Source organism: Amia ocellicauda, chromosome 8, assembly GCF_036373705.1.
Source record: "Amia ocellicauda isolate fAmiCal2 chromosome 8, fAmiCal2.hap1, whole genome shotgun sequence".
NCBI lineage: Eukaryota > Metazoa > Chordata > Actinopteri > Amiiformes > Amiidae > Amia > Amia ocellicauda.
Genome location: NC_089857.1, coordinates 1,426,269 through 1,448,193, shown reverse-complemented (window position 1 = coordinate 1,448,193; position 21,925 = coordinate 1,426,269). Strand labels below are relative to the sequence as shown.

The 21,925-nt window shown below is 37.5% G+C and overlaps 2 protein-coding genes across 3 annotated transcripts in view; one reads left to right on the top strand and one right to left on the bottom strand.

Annotated features, from left to right (window-relative positions):
* The window catches only part of LOC136755306 (dedicator of cytokinesis protein 2), a 435,882-nt gene that overhangs the window by 273,261 nt on the left and 140,696 nt on the right, over positions 1 to 21,925 (top strand). The gene's annotated exons all lie outside the window — the stretch shown is intronic.
* LOC136755307 (uncharacterized) overlaps positions 1 to 21,925 on the bottom strand; it is a 95,588-nt gene that overhangs the window by 41,597 nt on the left and 32,066 nt on the right. Inside the window, exon 2 of the mRNA XM_066711777.1 lies at positions 21,812 to 21,886. Within this exon, the coding sequence (XP_066567874.1) occupies positions 21,812 to 21,886 (75 nt within the window). The remainder of the gene's footprint in view (positions 1 to 21,811; positions 21,887 to 21,925) is intronic.

Genomic DNA, 21,925 nt, shown 5'->3' with positions numbered 1-21,925 from the left:
GGCAGGAGAGAGATTAAAATCTCTGTCTGAATCATATAAAAACAGAAAATTAAACCTAGCAATTCAGAGGAGTAGAAAATAGTCCTTTGCAGAATCAATCAGTTTCGGACTGGTCTCCAATGAGAGTATCCTGGAAAACTGACAACCAAGTCCCCAACTCAATGAAGCTTGTATGTCCCTCCCTCGCTACAAAAATCTACTTACTGAAAACCTTATAAATCACTCATGTTAGGTAAACTATTTTTTTTCAAACCATGTCCTGTATGTTTTTTTGTGATGGGTAGTGAAATAAAATGTTCCTTTTATTGCTTCAACACTTTGTTTATTTCCACTTTAAGCAAGATGTAATATTAACTTAGGCCTACATACTCTCTCTATCCCTACCAGAATATGTCTGTCACAGTTTCAAAACTGGTGGCATCAGCACAAGTACAAAGCATGGCTGAGTGAGTGGGGGACTTGGGGGAATCAGGCTCTGTGCGCCATCTAGTATCAGGGAGCCTTTAGGGCTTGCCACAGTCTTGCCACAGATTCTCAATCAAATTAAATTTTGGGCTTTGACTGAGCAACTCTAAGATACTGTATTCACTTTCTTGTTTTTTGCCACTTCAGTGTCACTTTTTCTGTGTGCTTGGGGTCATTATCCTGCTGAAAGGTAAATCTCAGCGCAAGTATAAGTTATTTTGCCATTTTCCTCAATTATTTGACTGTATTACACTCAACATTCATGTTGCCCTCTATCCTGACAAGCTTCCCCATATCATGATGTTGCCACAACCATGTTTCACAGTAGGGATGTTGTAACCGGGATGATGTGCTGTGTTGGTTTTGTGCCAAATCGTTCAATTTTAGTGTCATCATACCACAGAATATTTATGCCACATCTCTCATATACCTTTTTGTAAATTCCAAGTGGGATTTTTCATGGTCTTTTTCCAGAAATTGGTACCTTCTGGCCACTCTTCCATACGTAGCAGATTTGAGGAGTACCTGAGCTACTGTTGATGCATGGACAGTATTTCCCATCTCAGCCATGGAACACTTTCAGAGTTATCATTGGCCTCATGGTGGCTTCTCTGACCAATGCCATTCTTTTTTAGTAGTTTAGTAGAGTGGCTATTTCTCTGATCAATACTTTTCAGGTTTTCGTGTTTAATTCTCTATTTAATCCTATTTAAATACGTCACAAAATTCAGGTTGTAACACAACAAAATGTGAAAAAGTCCAAGGGGGGTGAACACTTCCTATAGTCTCTGTAGCCTACATATTATATATTTTATATATTCGTATGGTGTTGTGAAAAATGCGCGGATTCGCAGACTTCCGCAGACTTTGGGCCCTATTAATCAAAATGTCAGTTTCAAAAATCTTTATTATGGACATAATAAGAAAGGTTTAAGAACTGTTTGTGATTCATTTAATGTGGATTTCGCCTTTCCCGACAACTGAGTGATGTGATGGCATGTCAAATAGGGACAATTTTTAGGAATCCAACAAATCCTAAAAACACAGACAGTTTCCTACATAGCCTATCATTGCCTATGCAAGTAGGGGAAGGGAAGCAATTAATCAAACATTTCAGATGTAAAGAAGGACTGTTTTTCTGTCAGCACTTTGAAGCTGTCCTTAACACGGACAAAACAAGGACAACTAGATCTTGTGCTACATTGAAGTCCAAATGGCACTGGGAATTTAGGCTACGGTATCATGCCAGAGACCAGGAGAGGATCAGCATGGTAAGCCAGACAATTATTATTATTATTATTATTATTATTATTATTATTATTATTATTATTATTAGGTTATTATTTCTTAGCAGATGCCCTTATCCAGGGCAATTTACAAAATATAAGCGTTACAAAAGTGCAATAATAAAGTATAAAATTACAGATCAAAACATACACACGTGCATAGGAAGAATATACAGTTAATACAGAAGTCCTACATCCTAGATTGTAATAGCTAATAAGTGCAGACAAGATGTGATGTCATACTTAAGAGCTAAGGGGAAGAGAGCAATCACACATGCTTCATCAAGTGATAGGAGCTCTGGGGTGATGGCCTGTCAATTATATTACTTTCCCGAGAACACAGCAACAGACAAATGAAACAAGGGGAACTTTGATATGATTTCTGTCATGTCATGCTCTTCTTGTACATGCCCCTTGTGCATTAATTTTGTTGGCTATGTTGTCCCATACTGTATGTTATTTCTATATAACATTGTAAATAATGTGATAAAAAAAAATATGAGCGAAGGGATGCTGGTCTGTTATGATACAGTGAAAATGTTGCAATGGACAAATTGTTTTTAATTTATCGTTTAGCAGTTATTGTTTTATTAGTAAGTACTTTAGATTGGCCTAGGACTTTAAACTGGAGTGTGGCTTGTTTGCCTGGTATCGATATCAGAAGAAATAATAATTGCTGTATAAAGTAATGTTATCTAGTGACCCCCATTCATCTAACAAACCATGGTAAAGTACTCTGAAAGTGAGACTGGGTTGATATGCAAGTTACCATTATACTTTTACTAATATGAACTCAGATTAGCAGTGAGGTTGATCTGCATTAACTCACCTTGAGGCTGTTTAATGTTATACAAGATATAGGTTTATTAAAAATGTAAATTGTGGATAATATTATAAGTGAGGGTAAGAGAGAGAGATCTATCTAATACTCAAGTTTGGTCTCGAGGCACAAAACATGTAAAATAACAAAATAAAAATATTACTCTACAATTTAGATCCCATACACAACTAGGTTTTATGTAATTGTAATTTGACCTAATCCTTAGGTAAACTAGTACACAAAATATACTACCTGTGGTTTACTGAGATTCAGTTATGCAGACATTCGATAGTGCGGAGGGCTGGCAGACTCTGTCAACTGGAAGACGGTTGCAAAGCTTCCATGTCTTTGGTGAAGAAGTTCTGGTTCTAATTCCTTTCTGGGTTTCCACTTAGGTTCCTTTCAATCTTCCTGTTGTTTCTTCTCCCATGTTGTTCCACTCCAATTTGCTAGTTTTTAACTTTAGACAAAGGGATTCTAATATCTTTGCCTCCAAATTTCTGATTGGTCACGTTTGGGGTAATACATTTTGAATTCAAATCAAGGCAGTCTTTCCATTCCTCTCCGTGGATTCCTGCAGAATGTGCTTTGGGGGTGTGATAGCTTTGAGGAATGTGTAAATGGTACAATGTTACCTAGAGAACACTCTGTATATTCAAGTTTTAGTTCTAACAATTACATGTTCAAGTCCCTCAAAACACGACCTTACATTTAATACCAAACAAGCCAGGTTTTCTTTTATAGTAATGTTAACTTTAACCTCCATGTCAGTGGAGGGTAATTTAGGATGCCTGAATCATTCCCTTACAAACTGTAAATTTTGCATTGCATGTGAAAAGTAAATTAACCAATGGTAATTTTTTTTTAGTTTTAGCTAATGCTCTTTTTTTAAAGAATAAAAATAGAATTACTTAAATGTCATTAAATTAGTCTGAAGTCACCTTTTCTTGTTTGTTATCAAACTGAGGAAGAGACTGGGTAAGGCTTCTGTTACCAGCATGTACTTTGTGTTTGGGTTTGTTGCCTGGTATATGGAATATATAAAGTACCTTGAATGTCTGCGCTTCACAAAAGAAACAAAGGAAATAAGAATTTGGTGCTAGTCTCTGTGCAGACTGGGAATGGCAACCCATTTTTTGGGGGGGTGATCTTCCAGCATGTACTTTTGTGTTTTAGTGAGCACAGGCCTGTATCGTAAAACCCCTTTACTACAAATTGTAATGTCTCAATTGGGCAGGTATATGAATTTGTGTATATGTTTGCCAAAATAAGGATGTATCATTTACAACATGTTTTGTTTTTTTGTATGCCAAAAAGGTCTGTTTTATTTTTTTGTAAATCATTCACCAATAGGTCTATGGTTTCATAATTTAATATGAATGTGTAGAGTTGTAGTTATATGTGTAGAGTTGTAGTATTTGGAGTTGTAGAGTTGGAAGTATGCACACCCTCTATTTGCAACAATGTTAGGAAAATACTGTTCAACACACTTAAAAGACATTTTAGTGTCATGTATACTTGAACAGAGAACAACTTACACTTAGTACAATGGTAAATTACCTTTGGAAAATAGTGTATGCATACTTGTTAAGACCAATTTGTATACACACGTATACTAGAGTTTCATATGGGGAAACAAATGTTTGTTATTCCAATGTTTGTTTGTTTTTTTTCATCCTGAAATATCGCAATAATTTAACATGAAACAGGGGCTGAAATAACATCTACTCCAACTTAAATTAAATATTTAAACTTTATTAATTTATTCGAAGACACAGATAAAGTAATACAAGTAAATCTGTAATGTTTGTAACTTTATAGGTATTGTAACTTGAAATCGGTTCATGCTTCACTACTGTACGTCTTTTTTTGGCTTCATCCACAATTCGTGGATAAACTTTACTCTCTGTTTCTTGGGATTATGCTGTCTCGTAGGTGGTCTGTAGGTTGCCCCTATTTTAATTTATGCATGACATTCAAACAGATTTGTCTTTAGAACTGTTGCTATTTCAAAGTAGAAGTTTCATTAACCACTCCTGATTTCAGGAAAAGCAAACATGATTGTAAATTAAAACCATAAAACAAAGGCACAGTCAATGTTCAAAACTTAGGTTCGGAGTACACTTTTCATCACTAACACCCTGTTAATGTTGGTAGAATAAATCACAAGGCGCAAACAAATAAAATAAATTACAGATAATTCGTTTCACTGATTCCGATCCACTAAACTAACTTTCGTTGCTGTATCAAAACATTATTAATTATGTAATTCTAGCAATGCTGAAGCCTTGTTTAGAAATCTGGTCAGGACCTTTGTTGACTCTGTGTCAGGAGACCTAAACTTGAATATCGCTGGAACATTAAATAACTTTTACACAATTTGAATATTCTTTGATCTGTTTGGTAATAATGAAGTGTGTAAAAACATACCAGTACAAATCATTTCAGACTTGCCAATAATTTTATTTTCTGGTGTTTACACTTGTGCAATAGCCTAACCTACAATTAACCACACATTTTTCTAAAAATCAATCAAACAAACAAACAAAAAAACTGTTAAAGAATCAGACATTATGTGGTGTGAGAGTGCTGTTTTATTTTGTTTTTGATGATTTAAGATTTCATAAATATACAAATTTTTTTCAAGTTTACTACTATCATTGCATTGGTACTGTATGTATTGTACTAGCATCAATATGTTTGACTCTTTTACAATTCATACAGCTTGAATTAATAGGCCTAATTGTTAGGTTTAATTTGAACTAGTCACACAGAATCTGTTTGATATACTTTCCGTGAAAACGGGTCTTTCATTTGGTCTTAAAAAGTCTTAAAAGTCTTAGATGTGCTCATCCTATAGCCATAGGAACCATTTATTCACATTTACTCAAATATCCAGGTTTTCTAGGTAATCTGCTTAGATTAGATCAATGAAGGAAATGATCAGAATGCAGCACAGCACTTTAACAATTGCTTGGCGTCTATTGGCCACAGATCCCCGGCTTTGGATGGGGATTTTAATTTCTCCCCTGATATTTAGAATACCATATCTATATATCTATATATATATATATATATATATATATATACACACACACATACACACTACTGGTCAAAAGTTTTAGAACACCCCCATTTTTCCAGTTTTTATTGAAATTCAAGCAGTTCAAATTCAGTGAATAACCTGAAATGGTACAAAGGTAAGCGGTAAAGTACAAGAGGTTGAAAAAAAAAAGGTTTAGGTTACCAAAAACTGAAAAATAATATACATTTCACAGTTATATACTGTGTGTTATATACTGTATATACACCGTCTTAAGCATTATTTGGCAGTGTTACACGCAGCTCCTGTGCATAGAAGTTACACTGTATTCCTACTGTCACGTCTCCTCTCACTTCTCCCCTCACTTCTTCTCCTTCCTATTCCCCTACTCGCCTCCAGAGGTCATCCTCACCTGAATACTGACATGTCTCTTTCACCCTATCAACATTCCAAACCACCATGTGCATTTCTTTCTTCTCTCTCCTCTCCCATTGGTACATCACTCCCAACCTATTTCTCTAGCCTCCCTCTGCCCCTGTATAAATCTACCCTTGTCTCCTTCACTAATTGTGAAGTTTTGCCTTATCCTGGATAGACATCTCTGAGCATTATATTCCTAGTTTACCTGTGTTCTGACTTCTGTATTTTTGCCCCTTTGACTACTCTCTTGGATTCCCTGGTTTTGTCTGTTTGCATGTTCTATTGACCCCTGGACTGTTATCTCTTTGTTCTCCAGATTTGCCCCTTTTTGATAGTTTGCCTTGGTACACTTCTGTTAGTGAGTCTGCGCTTCGGTCCCCTGTGCTCTGCTCAGATCGTAGCATATCGTATATTTGATGTTCTTTCAAACACAGAGAAGTTCATATCCAATTATGTAAAATCATTGTGTATTAATACACTGTAAACAGTTTTCCATCTTGACATTCTGAGCTCTCTACGGGTGTGTTGCTTCTACCAAAACATGGATGGTCTTCTTTTGATCAGTAGACTGTCTGGTTCCAGAATATGTCATAATTGTCAATATTTCCTGAGATTTTGAATTCCTACTCAGATTCTTGGTCTGAGTACCAGAGGGGTTTGTAAGCTTAAGGGGTTACATTATGTTAAACAAAATGATTCCACATTGAGTACATTGAGACATTAAACTGATGAATTTCAATAAAAACCCATAGTGTAATTATTGTGGACATTTTTATTACCTGGCTTAATAACTTGCACTGTAAAGGTATGTAAAGCAATGTAAATTTGTGATGCAAAGGGGAGGGATTGTTGTGCATATTTTACCACCTCAAAATTGCATGTATCAGGCAGGCAGTTTGACTTTTTTTAAACAAATTGTCAGCATAACCTTTTCTACGTATGTTGTCATGAGTTGATGTATTCCTCCTGTACAGTGTAGGTTTTCATGCCACAGATAACTGAGTAGATATACATTCTATTGTAAAGGGCAGGTCCATTGTGTGGCATGGTAATGTGTTTCATCTCCTCTGGCTCAAAGGCCAAGAAAGTCTTAATATAGTTAATTGTTGAAAATTCACATAAAGGTCAGTTGATTCAATATTGCACTGATAACCTTAAACACTGCACCTTAGCACTGTAACACTGATCTACTGAACACACTGTAGCCCAGGACTGTAACACAGCTACTGTACACACTGCAGCCCAATACTATAGCATGAAGGTGATGAGCACACATCCCACCCCTTTCAAGCTGAGCTACTGAACACATAGCCATAAAGAACTGTGATACTGAGCTACAGAATACACTGCAGTCCAGCACTGTAACACTGAGCTGCTGAGCCCTGACTGGTCAAGATCCTGTATGGAATGTCTTGGGACTGCTGGCTGTGCTTTTTTGTTAAACTGCCACAGCATGTCAATACACTGGAGAATAAAATCCCTCCGTCTTAAAGCTTAAAACCTCTGAGCTAAATATCAAACACCCCACATCTGTCATTGTGACGGTGATAGCAAGACATTGAGTCATCTGGAGTCTTTGAACAGCCATCCAGCTTAAACACACACACTGAAGATCTGAGAGAAGCAAAACATAGCCTGCTTCACCCTCAATAACTGCATAACTCTGAAAAGAACAAAGCACAACTCAGACAAAGTAGGGGAGAGTTCATGTGGGGGTGATGTGATTTCCTGTCAAATGCATCTATGCAACAAGAAGACAAAATGTGCATATATCTAGCAGGTACACAGAACATTGTGGGTTGTATAGGCTGGGTATTCGAAGACCATCCTATTCATTAAAGTGTATAATTATCACACCAACTTATTCATTGTTTGCTTAGTTATGATATTTAATTATATTACCATCTGGTTGTTCCAAACACCTTTACTGTCAAGGATGGGCATGACACTGGATATGTCCAGTGTCATGCTATCAGTGATGAGGAAGTGCTTTTTAAAATTCGGTATTTGTAATCTCACTGCTCTCCCTAGCTCTCTGCATCCAGCTCTAATGAAAGGGAGGGGGAAAAAAACAAGAGTGTGGACTAATACAGTGACATAAGAACAAAGCTGTCACTCTGTAAACAGAGAGTAACTTGTAAACAGAAGTATTTACAAGTTGCCACAGACAGACACAGGAGAGTACAGGTTAGAGGCAGCCATCTTGTTGTTTTCCTAGTTTCAGACCACTTAGCATTGCTCATTTTGTTTTAACTTTGCCTTAATTTAAGTTATTCTTGTCTGTAGTTTGCCTTAATAGAAGTCAATACAGTTCAGCTGCTGAGTTGGTGAAATTAAATAGGTTGTAGAAAGATGATTTAGCCAAGGACTATCAGGGATTCTGTTCCAGGTGGAGCCAGTTAGGCATGAATTAGTGGCAGGTAGACAAAAGCTACTTAAAGCAACTGTTGATAAAGAGCTGCACTGTTCCTCGGTGACAAAAAGTTAAGCAGTTGACAAGAGAACAGGATCCAAGAGACTGAAAAAAACTGTAACATTTCAAAGCATGTGACCACTACTGTGTCAGGTTTGCAGAATGATTGCCTTCCTGGATGAACTCATCCAAGAAGATTTTATTTGTGAACGCTGTTGGCATGTTGAAATCCTAGAGATCAAGGTCTTGGGGCTCAGCTTGTTGATCTGCGCTGTATTCGTGATATAGAAGCATTAGTCAATCAGCCCACTAGAGAGATGGTCTGCACACTCTTCCACGCTCCACTCTTGGGTCCTTTACCTCCCTGTCTTCCCACGCCCTATGGAACGTGACAATAAGAAAGTTTACGAATGAGAGGAGGCCATTCGACCCATCGTTTGTTGTGCACTAATAAATTAGTGATACAAGGAGCATGTCCATTCTATTGTTGAATGTTCCCAAATTGTTGAATTCAACCACATCGCTGGGGAGTTTGTTCCAGCTTGTGACAACTCTTTGTGTGAAGAAGTGTCTCCTGCTTTCTGTCTTGAATGCCTTGAAGCCCAATTTCCATTTGTGTCCCCGGGTGCGTGTGTCCCTGGAAAACATCTGGAAAAGCTCCTCTGGTTTGATATGGTCTATGCCTTTCTTGATTTTGAAGACTTGAATCAAGTCCCCACGTAGTGTCCTCTTTTCCTGGGTGAAAAGGTTCAGTTCCCTCAGTCTCTCAGTAGGAAATTCCCTTCAGACCTGGAATAAGTCTGGTTGCTCTCCTCTGAACTGCCTCTAGAGCAGCGATATCTTTCTTGAAGTGTGGAGCCCAGAACTGTACACAGTATTCCAAATGAGGCCTAACTAGTGAGTCTTAACATTACTTCCCTTGTTTTAAATTCTACACTTTTGACAATATACCCTAGCATTTTGTTTGGATGGAGAAAGTGAGGAGTCAACGTAGACTCCTAGATTTTTCTCATGCATTACTTCTTCAAGTTATTTTCCTACCAATAGTGTAATTATAGTGAACATTTTTGTTACCTGCATGTAATATCTTGCACTTGTCCACATTGAATTTCATTTGCCAGGTGTCGGCCCACAACTGAATATTATCTAAGTCAATTTCATTAACCTGTGCTGCCGATATTGTATCTGCTGAGCCATCTATTTTAGTATAATCTGCAAAATTCGCAAGGTTGCTAACTATCCCAGAGTCCAGATCACTAATATAGATTAGCAAAAGTAAAGGCCCTAATACTGATCCCTGTGGAACTCCACTAACAACCTCACTCCAGTTAGAAGCAACTCCTCTAATCGACACCCTCTGTTTCCTATACATCAACCAGTTAATAATCCATCTACTTACATTACCCTGAATACCTACAGCTTCCGATTTTAGGGTCAGTCTTTGGTGTGGATCCTAATCAAAAGTCCTGTGCTAAGGTCTCAACTCTCCTAGGTTTTGGCATGCAGACCATCTCTCTAGTGGGCTGATTGACTAATTCTTCTATATCACTAATACAGCACAGATCAACAAGCTGAGCCTCAAGACCTTGATCTCTAGGATTTCAACATGCCAGGATTTTAGGAAATTTAGGATTTTAAGATGCTCGTCTATTGTCTGTCAAAAAATTTTTTCCAACATTTTACAAGTAATGCAAGTGAGACTGATTGGTCTGTAATTTCCTCGCTCAGTTTTGTCCCCTTTCTTGTGGATAGGTATCACATTTGCAGTTTTCCAATCAGGTGACACATCCCTTGTTCTAAGTGCCAATTGGAATATTTTAGTTTTCATCCCACATTTCTTTAAGTACCTCAGCTAGTACCGCCTCTTAATGTATCCTGATATCTCTTAGAGTTTGACTGAGTTTTTGTAAATTTTCTAAAATACTTATTTTTTTAGCTTTTAGCTGTTTTACTTCCTCCTTTATTGACCTCTTGCTTTTAAAGTATAGAAAAAAGCTCTTGGCATTACTTTTAGCTCCAACAGCTATGTTTCTTTATAGTTCCCTCTTTGCTTTCCTGATCCCTCTCTTAACATATCTTTGCAGTTATATATTCTTTGTATTTTGTTTCTCTCTATCCCTTTTGTATGCGCTATACAGCAAGTGCTGCCTCATACCTTCAAGGTTTGCTTTTCTAAAATTGTAGATCATTGTTTTAGACTTGGTCCATGTTGTTTTATGTATGTATGAAAGCTAACCATACTGTGATCATTTGCTAACTAATGCCCTTCTAACTCTATCATGGTCATTTTAAAATATCAGATAATTGCATGCACTTTGAAGATAGTCAACATGAGTTAGAAATCAGTCATTTACCATCTCAAACATTTCTATTTCTGCTTCTGTAGTCCCAGCTGGGCTTTCTCATTCTATGTTTGGGAAATTGAAATCATAAGAGCCACATCCTTGCAACATGCTGTCCTGATCACATTGTACAATGCAACATCTTTCTGAATATCTGAATTGGGAGTGTATCCGAATGTATGTATTTTGTGTCGTGAAGGAGTGCATACTACATGATTGCTTAAGTACAAGGGGACTTCATGATTGATCTTAAATCCTTCGTAGTTGGGAGCTCTAAACTCCCCACATTAGTGGAGTCCTGCAGATCTGTTCAGAGCTGCGGAAATCTGCCCAATAAGAATGCAACCACAAGCCACTGTTGCTGTTCGCATTGTAGGTATCGACATATTGTGCAGACCTGGGTAAAGTATTTGAAAATATTATTTTCCCTGTATTAGAGTATTTTTAAATAACTTGCCCCTAAACAACCATTGGTATTTTAAATATTTCAATAAATACATATGAAAATGTAATTCTGTCATGTTTAGTCTTCCTGTTTATTTTTTCTTCATTCAGCTCAACTCTCATTGGCTGCTGCCGGTCTCTGTGCAAGTCGTAAATATTAAACATGTTTAATAAAATCGTAGCGGCTCCGACTAGCTTACGACTGGATCGGAGGGCAAGCGTTGCATCATGGAACGTCTCACACTACGTTGTGAAAACCATCGGTAGCAGGAACACGCCCCAACCAAGCAGCTTGTCTGCAGCTAAACATTTTGTAGTGTGACCTAGTCTTAAGGCATTCAATTATATTATTTAGGATAACTGCCAAATTTATTTTGACTTGCCCACATAATAGACCTTGTTATACATTGCCCAAGCAGAAATGTATTATTATTAATAAATTATTATTATTATTATTATTATTAGTAGTAGTAGTAGTAGTAGTAGTAGTAGTAGTTATCTTTGTAATATATATATATATATATATTATTCAGTATTGATTTCAATAGTGTAGTGTTGGGAATCAGTGCCATTTTCTTTTCTTTTTTGAATTCTTTTGACAAATGATGTGTTCCCACTAGTAAATTGAAACATTTAAATGTATTTATTTACAAATTCTAAGAAATAATATTGAAAAAGATATATAGGTTATAAAGGAATGCATATGATATAATGTGATGTGATGTATCGGTAGCTGCTGATGCCTGCCTAATCAATGAATTGCAGCCTTAGAAAGTAGGTCGCAGAAAATACAGGGCCCTAGTCATTGGGCATAAGACTATATTTGTGTGAATTACATGCAACTGTGATTTTTTTGTTTATTTACTGTGTCTGCATTCAAAGAATAGGGAAATTATATAATTTTGGGGAAAAGCTATAATCAAAAGCTATTAATGAATGTTTCGAACTATGACGTTTGGCCAATAGGGGAGCGGTATATCTTCCACCAGCTGGGGGTGCAAAGGGATCTTTTGTAAACTTCTAGTGGCTTCCGTGAATGTTTGCAGTGTAATATTTATTATGGCAACTATGCATGTTCTGCATTTGATTAATTAAACCATGCCATGTATCCATAATGGCATTTCTGGTTCCATTAGAGGTACACGTTGCCCAGTATATGAGATAAATTATTGTTTTTCCACTGTTTTATTTGCTGACATGGTGATCTGGAGGTCAGTTTGTCCAGATCTTTTCTTATTCCTTATATGATCCTAAATAAATAAATAAATAAATAAACTCCCTTTTACTGTGTGCCAACAATCAAAATAGTGCCTAAATCTTCTAACAGACATTTTTTCTATAAATTATTCCTTTTGCCAATGCCTTTCAGTTACAAGGGACGATACTGAGGTGTGCCAGTCGAAAATGTTTTCAGCCACCGTTTCAGTTCCCCCTCAGTTCCATGTGAGAACTGCCTCCTGTTTCATTACTTTGTAAAATAAGGAAATTGTTGGGTCTATAATATCACATTGTATTTTACAAATACAAATATTTATTTAAAATTAAATTTTAATACAAAATGAATGACTGTATCACCTCACGTAAGACTGCTTCCACAAAACTGTAGCATACCATTTTCACCATTGTGTGGCCCATTGTTTTGGACCCAGAAGGGTTTCACAGTTACCTAAAACTGTTACTATATAATTTATATTGTAGCAATCTCGATAACTAAATACAAGAGTAATTGATATTTGCTTAATTAAGCAATCTAGTATAGAAATGTCAGTCAATGATTGGTACCTTATCAAGTAGTAATATAGCAGCCTCCATATGCATGTGTTATGTCCTCCACTTTTTCAGGCACCAGACTAAATATCTCCACAGAATGACGGACTGAATATTGCACTGAAATATTATATAAAGGTGAAAAGAAAGTAAATGATTACTGGGGATAATGCCCACTCTGACAGTATTCAGCAAAATACAGCTGCTACAGTTTTGTGGAAGTAGTCTTGTAAGGGCAGTGTGCGTAGTTTACGTTACAATATATTTAAAAGTATATGATTATGTGTGTCTGGTCAACTTTCTAATAATGGATACCAATTCTTAACAAAATGATATATTAACACCACAGGAATAACACATGAATACCTTATGCACTTCATCTGAGTTTTTAATTACATTTATAACAAGGTTAGGAATAGGGTTACAGACTAGGTTAGGGATAAGGGTTTATACATGTGATCAACACCAGACCTCAGTGGAAGTGCATGTTATTCTTGTGGGATTCATACATTACATTCATACTTTACGAATTGGTGCACTATTGATGTGTTACCATAGATACATACATACATACATATATATAGTCAAGCTGGGTACTGTTCTCAAAATAAAAAAGTTATCTGTATGTGAAACATTACAGAAAGCTCCATTATGTATGGATTGCGGTCTTCAAAAACATATTAACAGTATATATAATTATATATATATATATATATATATATATATATTATATTATAATTATTTATATAAAATTATATAAAGTTTTAGAACACCTCAATTTTTCAAGTTTGTACGCAGTTTAATGCCTCAATGTACTCTGAAATGAAAGCATAGAACAAATAAACAATTGGAGATAAAAAAGACCAATTAACCCCTTAAGCTGACAAAGCCCTCTGGTACCCTTAAAAGGGCACCAAATCCGTGTGCTTCTCTTTAATCACATGTGTACTCTTCACTGTGATGTGTTTGGTATCCCATGAAAACTGAGACCCCCCTCCTGAAATGGGTGAATAGAATGTAACGTCTATGTACAGGAGCTGCGTGTAACACTGCCAAATAATGCTTAAGAGGGTGTAGTAACACAGTATATAACTCTGAAATGTACAATATTTAAAAAAAAATTGGTAACCTGAACTTTTTTTTTTAACCTCTATCAGTTTACTGCTTACCTTTGTACCATTTCAGGTTACTCACTGGACTTGAACTGCTTACATTTCAATAAAAACTGGAAAAATGTGGGTGCTCTAAAACTTTTGACCGGTAGTGTGTATGTAGACCCAACACAGCACATCTCCCACCATCAGCACCATCCCTATAGTCAAGCCTTGTGGTGGCAGCATTATGCTATGGGGATGCTTCTCCTCAGCAGGGACTGGAAAGCTTGTTAGGACTGAAGGGCAAATGGATGGAGCAAAGTACAGGGAAATACTGGAAGAAAACAACCACTGTTATACAAAAGTAATTAGTAAAGTAATTACTTTTTTTCAGATTGTACTGGATTAAGAAGGGCTTTACCTTGCAAACACATTTGATTCCGAAAATCATGTACGTAACATGGTACTGTGCATAAGCCTCTTCAAACCAGTTCAGGTGATTGGGATGCAAATGTTGGAGTACACTGCAATCAAAGTGATTGCCGCAGATTTGTTTGTTTGTTTTTCCTTTTTTAATGTGCGGATTAATCTTGTCAGTTGTTGGAAAGTAGCAAACAGAAATGTTTTACATAGCTATGACACAGCATATCCTGAAACCCTGCAATAGGACACATGCTAGCTTTTGACATACACCATTACTTGGTGAGCTTTACAATTTAAAATGTTAAAATTTGTATATATGATAGAATTGGGAAAATGCCATTCGTTTAACATATACACTAATTTGCAACATGTACAGATGCAAAAAAACATAATTTTAGGAACTGCAAAAGTTCACTTGACCCTGAAATTTGAAGTGACTGCAAGGGAAAGGAAAAATATTTTTTTTTCCTGTCTTTGACCACCCCTTCTGAGCTTATAACTAGTAGGAGAGAAGTGAGTGTGCTTCTCACAATGATTAATATTTCATGCTTCTCCTCTCTGATCCATAATTAGTACTCCGCAGTAAACACCTTCATTGAGGCCTGTTTAGTTAGGGAGAGAGGGAGGCTGTCAGTGCAGAGAGCTGAACAACAAGGTCCTCTCTATAAGCTGCACATTGACACATTGCACTGTACCTCAGCTCTGAGGGAAATCTTACAATGAACTGCAGCTTCATAATCTCTATTTGTCAAGAAAAAATCTCCCATTCTTAAAGTTGTATTTCACCTGCAACACACCTGCAAAGTGAGTCCCACTCCTCCAACCACAAGTCTACAGTGTATCACCCACAGCAGGATGTGATCCCTGACTTCTGCACTCGGGCTGATCAATTGCAGCTGAAACCTGGGTGGTGCAGCTTTTGGCCCAGTAGGCTAAACATAGAGGATCTGGCTAGAAATGGACTTGGTAGATTTGTGTCATGCCTATGTAAATAATTTAAAGTTTTAACTTCAAGCCCATAATACGCACTCTGTCTCTGTCTCCTTCCTGCTCTGTGAGAGACTAGCATATAACTTGAATGCAGCCCTACAGTAGGAGAGGGTTAGTAAAGCACATGAGTTTCCTTATAGAGGAAAAGATGAGCCCTGCATGCCAGACCTGTAAATCTGAATTCTGCCAGATTTGCAGTCTAAACCAGCAGTGCGTTGCTGATCACTGATCAGACTGAGAAAATCCCATTAAAACCCTCAGCTTTTAAGTGTGTGCCCCCCTGCTCTGTTCTCTTTAAGTGCTTGTGAGTGCAGACTGCTAGGCTAACTTGTTTACATCTGGCTCCTGCAATTACTGAGGAAGAAGGGAAAAACAGAATGTGGGATGAAACTGTGAAGCTCCACATATCCCTGATTCTTTAAGTGTCTTCCTATTCTTTCTCACGCCATATTACTTGTTTACTCTATATTCCCTCTCTGTCTCTTTCCTTCAAGTATAGATTTTCAGGATATGTATGAATATATAATATGTTTTGTTATTGTTTTGAACCAAGTCCTCATTTATCCTAGAGTTATACATTAATGTATTTCTGTTTCATTTTATGTTACTCATTGCAAGGACACCTCCTTGCAGAACAGACCCAGCAGAATATAAAGTTCACAACAGTTATAGACTCACTACTGTCATCATTCTCATTATTGAGAGAGAGTGAGTGCTCCTGGGCACTGACAGAAATCAGATCTGAAAACCTCTAAGATAATGAAGCAAAAACAGTCACTGTAAGTGACACCAGAACTAAATACACAACCAGACAGAATGACTGGCAGGCTGGCCATTAGTTTAGATAAACAATTAATAAAAACAGTAGCAAGACTTCCGTTATTGCTAGTCCCTCAGCACAAATCTCTGCACAGAAATACTGAGTAACAGAAAGGCAGGCAGGCATGCCGGCAGGGGCAGATTCTACACCCATTGCTGTGGGATATTGTATGATTCTGAAGGAACTGGTAGGACCTAAAGTATAATACTGCAGTGCTCTACATCATCCTCCAGAGAACGACTGTTTCACCAGGGCTGAGAAAATAATGCCCCACCACCTTCTGACTGCTTTGCTCCTTCCTCAGTGCCCTCCACTCTTGTACCCACAGCACATATGAGACATCATTAGGTCATTATAACAGACAGAGCCTTTATCAACCAGACTACTTTGTAAAATGTTGAGAATTAGTAGAACTCAGACTATAACCTGAGAATGGACTCTGTGGACATTACACTACTACTACTACTTCATCAGTGATCAGCAAGAAGGTGAGAGGATGCAAAATGATTAACAGAGGCTTTGTCTAAAATTCAGATTAGGGCATATGTAGAAAGATCAGGATCTAATCCTCACACTGGATGGATTATCACTAGGGCTCTGCATTTTCTGTAACCTCCCTGAGCAAGGGGGCCTTCTAGTCTGCTTAATTAAACCACCTATCGATTAATAATTTAATGATTCCTTTAATCATCTTAGTTAGTCTTCCTATTAAGGTGCATTAGTTCTTTGATTAAGAGGCAGCAACTATGAACATTTATTTAAAGGGACATGTATCTTGTTTATTACTAATATGTCTAATTAAATATTATTTGCTTGAATGTGTAACATTTTGCGGAAACAATTTATATAAAATACTGAATTAATGACATGAATGCTGTAACATATGTATTTCAGGGTTAATATAATGCAACACTTCTTTCAACATCTAAAGAACTGACAAATATATTTAGCCTTTTATGTTAAATTGGAAACCTTTAAGTTAAACACATCTTAAGTTTTGTCTGTTACTATTTCCTGGAGGTCCTTTAACACTGCAGTGTTTGGTAAAATGTGCATTTCATTTTTCTCAAAACCTGTGCGAAAAGGGATGTATTTGGAATGATATTCAGCAACAGAATACAAAGTGCCCCATCGTGTTATGCATGGATCTGATGGTATGTTATTGGTACTTCTTGTTGGATTGCTTCAGTCAGGTTGTCTTTAAAACTGTTTTCTGTTGGGAAATGTATACTATATTTTTTTAAGGTTGTAACAAGCTTCTCTGCTTTGCCCAGATACTTATCGGGCTATTATTGGGCATTACAGATCAAATGTATTGCATTTGGCAGTAAACCTTGAAGAATGTCATTGTATGCCTTGATCATGTAACTGGCATTTTTCAAACAAATCCAGTCCCATTAATAAAATGAACTTCAATTTGTTTGAATACATCACCATGCTGTGCAACCAATGAGTGATTCACATATTAATTATGTATAGTGCTGATTAACTGTATCAGCTAATATCACTTTCACTTTGGAAGTATTTTATAGTCCTTGGAGAACAAACAAAATGGGAAAACATACTGGTCTGTTGCATCTCTAGACTTTTCAGTAACTAAAGGTACACGGTCAAGACATCTTTACAAGTAGTGTAATCAACAATTAGAGGTAGATATTCCCTTTTCTGTTGACCTGCTGTAGAAATTAGCCATGCATTTATTACGTTTTTTTCCTAAATGTACAGTTTGGCAATCAGCAAGTCAATGTCAGAGTGAAGATGTGCTTTGTGTAGGACAGAGCAGGGCCAAGAGTGACTCTTCAGATTTTTTGTGGAAGGAGAGGGGGAGAATCTGGTAGATTCCTGGGGAATTTAATTCAAGAGATCAGAAGAGGGTGAAGAGGAGACGGGAAAGAAGAGAGACGATCACATTTAGAAAGGTTAAGTTTGAGATTATATGAATACATCCAGAAGGAGATAGCAGTCAGACAAGAAGGGATGTGAGAGGGGATGAGAGGATCAGAAGAGGGAAAGAAAGAAAGATCTTTGCATCATTTGCGTGGGGTGGGGTGTAAATGTGAGAACAAGAGATCCTTGGGATACACATGTTAAGAGAGGCTGAGGTATAGATGAAGAACCATCACCAGCTAGCTGTGGACAGTGAGGTAGCAGGACAACCAGTCCAGAGAAGTGCCAGAAATGCCAAGGTCAGTAAGGGAAGAGAAGTTTTCTCCGAAATACTTCCGGTAACATGTGCCAGGCCAGGGAGACAGGCAGAGATTAGAAAGTTTAACACGTGGTTGAAATCTTGGTGTAGGGAAGAGGGGTTTAGGTTTATGGAGCATTGGTTTTTCTTCTGGAATAGATGGGACCTGTACAAACCGGACGGTCTACATCTAAACAGAAGGGGGGCTAATGCATTGGGAGAGCGTATGGACAGAGAAATTGAGAATCATTTAAACTAGGGACCAGGGGGGCAGGGAGCTCTGACAATGGCAGATGTTCCACTAAGGAAAGAAAACAAAGGGAACCCACTAGTAGGAAATTCCTGAAATGTTTGTACCTCAATGCCAGGAGTATAAGGAACAAGATGTTGGACTTAGAAGCCACAGTGCTGGCATGTGACTATGATGTTGTAGGAGTGACGGAAACATGGCTTGCAGAAAACGATGGGGATGAATACAAGTTAGAAGGATACACACAGTTTAGGAGAGACAGGCAAAATCGAAGAGGGGGTGGGGTAGCATTATATGTGAAAAATGACATTTAGGCAGAAGAACTAAAATTAGATCCCAGTAATGGAACAGAATCTTTGTGGGTGAAACTTTTGGACAAGAGATGTGGAGGATTAGTGGTAGGAGTGTGTTACAGACCACCCAACTCAGATACTCAGCAAGATGTTGCATTGTACAGTGTAATCAGGACAGCATGTAGCAAGGATGTGGCTGTTATAATGGGGGATTTCAATTTCCCAAACACAGACTGGGAAAGCCCAGTTGGGACAACAGAAGCAGAAATAGAAATGGTTGAGATGATAAAAGACTGCTTTCTAACTCAATTTGTCAGGGAACCAACCAGGGAGAGCGCATGCATTGACTTAATATTTTCAAACGACCAAGATAGAGTCAGAGGGACACTAGTTAGAGAACCAATGGAAAACTGTGATCACAACATGGTTAGCTTTGAGGCATTCTTTCAAAAAACAAGGACCAAATCTAAAACAATGGTCTACAATTTCAGAAAAGCAAACCTTGAAGGTATGAGGCGGCACTTAGAAGAGGTAGACTGGAGCACACTGGATACAGATTCAGTTGAAAATGGATGGTTATATTTTAAGAATATACTACTTGAGGCTCAGTAGAAATTTGTACCAAAACTTAGCAAATTGAGGACCAAAAAACAGTGGCAAAAATGGTTTAATAGAGGTATGCAAAAAAATATCAAGAGGAAGAAAATGTTGTATAGTGCATACAAAAGGGACGGAGACAAAACAAAATACATAGAATATGTTGAGCTGCAAAGAGATCTTAAGAAAGGGATCAGGAAAGCAAAGAGGGAAATAGAAAGAAACAAAGCTCTTGGAGCTAAAACTAATGCAAAGAGCTTTTTTCAATACTACAACAGCAAGGGGTCAATAAAGGAGGAAGTGAAACAGATAAAGGGCAAAAATGGAAGTATCTTGGAAAACTAACAAGATGTAGCAAATGTTCTAAATGAGTATTTCACAGAGGTTTTTACAAACGAAAAGACAGATAACATGCCACAGGTTAACAATCAGTCCAGGCAAATCCTAAGAGAGATCAGGATAAATGAGGAGGAGGTACTACAGGGACTAGCAGAATTAAAAACAAACAAATCACCTGGGCCAGATGGTATATTTCCAACAGTACTTAAATAAATTAGGGAAATTATTTATAGGCCGCTAACTCAAATTTTCCAAATGACACTTAGAACAGGGGATGTGCCAACTGACTGGAAGACAGCAAATGTCATACCAATCCACAAGAAAGGGGACAAAACTGAGCCAGGAAATTACAGACCAATCAGTCTCACCTGCATCACCTGTAAAATGTTGGAAAAAATGATTAGACAGAAAATAGAGGAGCATCTTAATGAAAACCATATTCTTGGAGATAGTCAACATGGGTTTAGACGAGGCAGATCATGTCTTACTGATTTATTAGAATTTTTTGAACATGCAACTGCAGCTGTAGATCATGTGAAAGCATATGATATGATATACTTAGATTTTCAGAAAGCTTTTGATAAGGTTCCACACCAAAAACTGATCCTCAAATTGGAAGCTGTAGGTATTCAGGGTTATGTAGGTAGCTGGTTGATGTATAGGAAACAGAGGGTGTTGATTTGAGGAGTCGCTTCTAACTGGAGTGAGGTTGTTATTGGAGTTCCACAGGGATCAGTACTAGGGCCTGTGCTTTTTCTAATCTATATTAATGATCTGGACTCTGGGATAGTTAGCAAACTTGTCAAATTTGCCAATGATACTAAAATAAGTGGCTCAGCAGCTACAATCTCGGCAGCACAGGCTATTCAAAGGGACTTAGATAATATTCAGTTGTGGGCTGAACTGAACCTTTTCACCCTGGAATAGAGGAGACTACGTGGGGACTTAATTCAAGTCTTCAAAATCATGAAAGGCATTGATCACATCAAACCAGAGGAGCTTATCCAGATCAGCAGGGACACACGCACACGGGACACAAATGGAAATTGGGCTTCAAGGCATTCATGATGGAAAACAGGAGAAACTTCTTCACACAGAGAGTCTTCACAATCTGGAACAAACTCCCCAGCGATGTGGTTGAAGCTGAACATTTGGGAACATTCAAAAATAGACTGGATAGGATCCTTGAATCAAAGTTATTAATGGACACCAAACAAGCACGATGGGTCGAATGGCCTCCTCTGTTTTGTAAACTTTCTTATGTTCTTATAAATTTAAGGCATTGAAACTCCAAACTCTCGCTCCAAACTTTTGTTTAAAACAGCACATTGGTACTCAATAGGTTTATGGACGTAAGAATTTCACTGTTTGTATGAAACAGCTCTTCATTCTAACAAAGGTATTTTTCAAGTTTATATTTTGTCTTAGAGGTAATTTGGGTTGAGAAAGATCACTGACTTTAGGAGCTCAATGAGCTGTGCTGGAGACAAAACACAGTCAAAATCCACCGCAAAATATGTCTGTATTGTATTTGTATAAATAGGAATCTTTCCCCATATGGTCATCTTAGTGTGACAGAGAGTGCTTTCAGAACATAACTGATAAGAAGTATCAGTAAGTAGTGGTTTCTACACATGATTCTGTGCCCCCTACCCCTAGGTAGAGTTCATTTTTATTGACTTAAAGATTACTTTTTTGTCATGTACTGGAAGGTTGCCCTCAAATTTGCAGCACAGGCACAGATGTGCGGTGACCATGAAATCAGTAGTAAAACATAAATATAGCAGTATCACAGTGAAGACAGAGGGGATGAGTCCTACCTATATATGATACAGGCACAGTCTCGGCAGGTTCCACAGTTCTCAATGTCCTGTCCCGTCCTGTAGGAGTGTCTTCTGGAACAGACAGACAGACAGTCATGTCAGACACACAAG